The 4,844-nt window shown below is 35.6% G+C and overlaps 1 protein-coding gene across 3 annotated transcripts in view; it reads left to right on the top strand.

The window, feature by feature from the left end:
• The first annotated feature begins 1,390 nt into the window (after positions 1 to 1,390).
• LOC107599247 (aryl hydrocarbon receptor repressor-like) overlaps positions 1,391 to 4,844 on the top strand; it is a 15,585-nt gene continuing 12,131 nt past the window's right edge. For all 3 annotated transcript variants that reach the window (XM_016290784.1, XM_016290786.1, XM_016290785.1), the window contains exons 1-3: positions 1,391 to 1,499; positions 1,678 to 1,775; positions 2,416 to 2,597. In XM_016290784.1, the coding sequence (XP_016146270.1) occupies positions 1,488 to 1,499; positions 1,678 to 1,775; positions 2,416 to 2,597 (292 nt within the window). In that variant the 5' untranslated portion in view covers positions 1,391 to 1,487. The remainder of the gene's footprint in view (positions 1,500 to 1,677; positions 1,776 to 2,415; positions 2,598 to 4,844) is intronic.

Here is a 4,844-nt window from a genome sequence, read left to right on the forward strand (position 1 = left end):
GGCTGCATCAACACTAACTGCGGTCACTGAAACCACGGCTTCTTTCTTTGCGTGCACATTTGGGCGGCATTATGCTAATATTTCCACATAGTGACATAGACATGTGGGGGCGTGTTAGAACGAGCCGTTTTAGGTAGGCGTGGCTGACTCTTAACTTTTATAAAGAATATCTCTTTGGATTTGAAACTTTAATCTTTGAAACTTTACAGATCTTCTTTATGCACCAAGAGCTTGTAACACTCCAAAGAGAAAGGAAAACTTGAAATCGCATCACATGACCCCTTTAAATATCGAAAAGTACATAAATACAAAGTGCAGAAGAAAAAGGTTCAAGCAATAGGACTATCAAACCATCATATAGATGGCAAATTCCACAAAGCAGTTATATTTATTTATTATTTATTATATCTAAAGACAAATGTGCAGTATTTTGGGAGAAATTAAAATGAGAAGGCATTTACAGTATTTCCTTGATCTCTGTCTGTTTTTGAACTTCTTGACTAATATGAGACGAGCACTGAAGCATAATTCATCATTATAGTAAAAGATTCTGTGTTTAATTGGTTGAAGAAGCTTCTGAAGCTTTGTTTCTTTAAAGGAGTAGTGTAGCAACGATCAGTTATCCGGCTGATCTGTAAACCCTTTGGAAAGATTGTTAGTCTCGCAAAAACGTAAGTTAAATAAAAGTTCAAATTCCAGTTACGACTCACCCTACGCTTTTCTTATGTTTATTTTTATATATTATCTATGGAAACTAGTGAGCAACGTGAAGGCATCATGTGATTTATCTTCATGATTTTTATTTTGCAAATCACAGCACTTGTTTCATATAGTCTGCTTCTAAAACAAGGTTTAGCTGCTGGCCTATTTTGTCACCAGTCAGCTAAAATGGGGCACTGACACTTGTCCCTTTATTAAAAGAATCTCCATTGAATTTATATCAATGTACACCGTTTGAACGCAGTATCCACAGTAAATTAGTTATACACGCATATAAGTTTCGAAAGGAATTTTTAGTAGTAAAATTGTAAAAATGTAATTGTGAAAAAAAAAAATTAATAAAACTTATAAAAGTATTGTTTTTAAATGTTATGCTCATGTTTGTTATATTTTTGTCGTATTTTAAAACAGTCTCTCTTTATTGAACCACCTTCTTTTACACTTTTATTGTAATACCCTATTATAAATCTAATAAGACACCGTTGTAACAGATGAAAGTCTTCCTCTGTTCTCGTTGCTGTACAGAATAGAATAGAATAGAACGTTCTATTTTGTTCGCGTCGTTCACGCTGTGCGTGCGTCGTGCGTGCGCGTGCTGAGATCCACCACCTGAACCGCGCGCGCGCGCCGCCAGAGCGGCTATAAATCAGGTCGCGCGCGATGTCGCTGTCATATCAAGAGTTTATTACATATTGTTGACACTCAGGATGATACATTTTCGTTTCAAAAAAATGTTTTAAGTTACTTCAACCGTTATCATCGGCTGAATGTGGATTTTGGTGAGTGTCACTTATATGTTCAGTATTTGATAACTACAGATATTTTTGATAACTACAGATATTTTCTCTGAGGCGATGTGTAAAATGTTTACAGCAGCTTTTTATTGTGTCTCTGTTTGTTGTTACACTTCCACACCTCGTTGTTCTGTTTCCCTCTGGTTTTCCCACATGTTTAAAGCTGTTTGCCAGGAACCAAAAGGCTCGTTTTGGAGAAATGATTCCGCCTGGAGACGGTCTGTACGCCGGAAAGAAAAGGAGAAAACCTGTGCAGAAACAGTTGAGTATTTATCAGTTTACTGGCGTGACTGTTTTATTGACAAACCATCAATACAAATAAACCAATTACTAATGATAATAAATATGTAAAAAATGGTTTAAATACAATTATTAATTCATGTTGTTCATGTTCATTTCGTTGTTTTTTTTTGCCATGACTATGTTAGTGACTGTGTTAATACAAATAACAAAAACAGAGAAAAGTCACCTAATGGTAATATGCATATTATTATTAGTAGTAGTAGTAATAATCAACTCAACTCAACTCAATTTTTATTTATAAAGCACTTTCAAAACCATTCAAATGGACCAAAGTGCTGTCCATAAGTAAAAATGATACTAAAATACATGCAAACATAAAATAACAACAACACATAACATCAAGAAAAACATGCAGCCAATCTCTCACAATTCTCCGACCGAATTAAACGCCGAAAGCTTGATAAAATAAGTAGGTCTTCAAGTCCTTTTGAAAAATGTCCATGCTAGCCGAGGATTTTGATGATGATGATAATAATAATAATAATAATTATGTAATTTGTTGAATGTCGGCATGTTTTTGTGCCATTTAGTCAGGTTTTATGATGTAGATTCTATTAATTAAGAACTCTATAAATTAAATTATAGTTTGTATCTTCAGGAAACCAGAGAAAGCAGGTCAGAAATCGAATCCATCCAAGCGTCATCGCGACCGTCTGAATGCAGAACTGGACAGGTTAGCGAGTCTGCTGCCCTTCAGTGCAGATGTCATCTCCAAACTGGACAAACTCTCAGTGCTGAGGCTCAGCGTCAGCTTCCTGCGGGTGAAGAACTTCTTTCAAGGTAAGAAGGAATGTTTCCTGCATGGCACATTTCCTAGCCAAGACTGTAAATTATAATATATTGGCTCCCAAAAGTTATTTGAACACTTTAAAATAAACTTGATATTGATATCGACTAGGGTTGTGATGGTTAGGAAATTTTCCCACCGGTTAATCGATGTGTGACAACACCGGTAATACCGGTATCACCGCGGGGACGGGGGCGTTCCCTCTTTTCCTCGCTTTCCTTCTCTTTTAAATAGCTTGTAAAAGCGGCGTGCGCATTTTACTTTCACTTTCAAATAGCGACAATTTGGAGTAAAGCAATTGTTCGTTTTTAGTTTGTTTGAATTTTCCCTAGTTTCCTCACTTTCCTTCGCTTTTAAATAGCTTGGAAGCGCCGTGCGCATTTTACTCGAATTAAAATGGCAGTTAGGCGTCAATTGCTTGAATGCAACAACAAAATGCAACGTCAAACACACTTTAGGGTATATATAAAACAGAAATTTTATTAACAAAACAAACAAAAATACACCATGCTATAGGGCAGGCTATGCCTAATATAAAATATCAAATAACTTAAAGTTTAAATGCACAAAACTGGAAAACGGCAGAAACGGCATACACCTTGATGTCAAATAAAATAAATAAATGACACAAAGTTTAAATAAAGTAAAAATCAGCAAACAATGTGGAACCAATTAAAATAAGAAACAAATGTTTTTAAAAAACTTCCAAAATCACCTTAGATAAAGGCAAACGTCAACAGGCTTTTCAAAATCCAAAATATTGCCAAACAGGCGCTTTTGCATTTCGTTTTTTAAACTAAATCATCCGCGATCGTCTTGTCTGTCTCGCCTCACTCTTCTTGTCAGTCAGCTGGACTCGCTCTCCTCACTGGAGAAATGAAATCTGATCTGTGATGCAACTGTCGTTCAACTGCATTGAGCAGCCGCGTTCCGTTTTTAATTGTAGTGTCTGTTCTTTTACTGAACTAAATGATTTTTATTACTATAAAAAAATAAGTGGGGGTCGGTGACGCAGTGGGCAAGTGACGTAACACCGTCAGCACCATCTATCGCGGCAAGCCTAGTACCGACTCAAACAACCTCATCTTTGTGTTTCACTCAAGCATATCCTAAAATTTGATTTGTCTCTTGTACATTTTTACTACATTTTCAGGTTGTTTCATGGTGTCTTTTTTTAATGTTTTGGGATAATATTAGTACTACATTCTATTGCATTTGCATTTTTATATGGAGTATATAAAAGTTTATGGAAAACATTTCCCTCATGAATTTTTCCTTCCACATGTTCCTTTATTTAGATTTTTAGTGCACATTCTCAGTTTGCTTGTTAAATTATTTATAATTCAAAGCAGCATAACTTTAAAAATTTAATTTAAAAAAAAGATGTTAGTGTAGTTTGTGGGAAAACTAACCAAACATGCTGGTAAATACACATGCAGTTCTTCTGCCATGTAGAATAATGGGATTTATTTCAGGAGAGTCCATATAAGGACAGGTCAATCTATAGTTTAATGTAATGTAGAGATTGCCCTCTTGCACTCACATGCTGTTTGTTGTGTCCAAATGGATCAGTGTTGAGCTGTTGTGTGGAGAGCTGACAGTATTTGGGCTGTGTGCTGGCAGGTGGGCATCTCTCAAATGTAACTGAACTCATAACAAAGTAATGGAGAGTAATGAAAACAACTTTTAGCAACTAAAAAGCAAGTAAAGATGTGTGCCCAGCATTGTATGCAATATGCAGTGTTTGGAAAGCTTTTTTTTAGACTGTAGATTTCCATGCTGTTCATAATTTAAAGTCAAGTCACATTTATTTATTTATTTATTGCATCCAGGTGTCTTTGCACAGGTTTGTGTATTTGTATTTTGGGTAGCTTTTAAACAAACCACTTTAGATAGTGTAATTCATAACGGCCATGAATACAGTCATTTATAATGCAAGATCTGACCCTGAAGAACTTGAACCGTCATGGATCTGGGTTTGCGTCAACCTTGATCTTTCAGTTCGTATAAGATTGATACATGTATTATGTTCAAACATCGGCATTTTAATGTATTCATCTTCTCAAGGCCATTTGCGTTTTTGGTCTGATCTCATTTTCTGTCACCTTTCAAGCCGTAAATTATAGACAAGGCCATGACAATGTAGAAGTATGTCAGAAATTCTTGTCAGGTTTGAAGTTAATAGTTCTCTTTGTTGTAGAGTGGGCTGGTTTATTCAATCTTTGCCTGTAGGAACAAAA

The sequence above is a fragment of the Sinocyclocheilus grahami genome, unplaced genomic scaffold, assembly GCF_001515645.1.
Source record: "Sinocyclocheilus grahami isolate Dianchi unplaced genomic scaffold, SAMN03320097.WGS_v1.1 scaffold263.1, whole genome shotgun sequence".
Classification (NCBI taxonomy): Eukaryota; Metazoa; Chordata; class Actinopteri; order Cypriniformes; family Cyprinidae; genus Sinocyclocheilus; species Sinocyclocheilus grahami.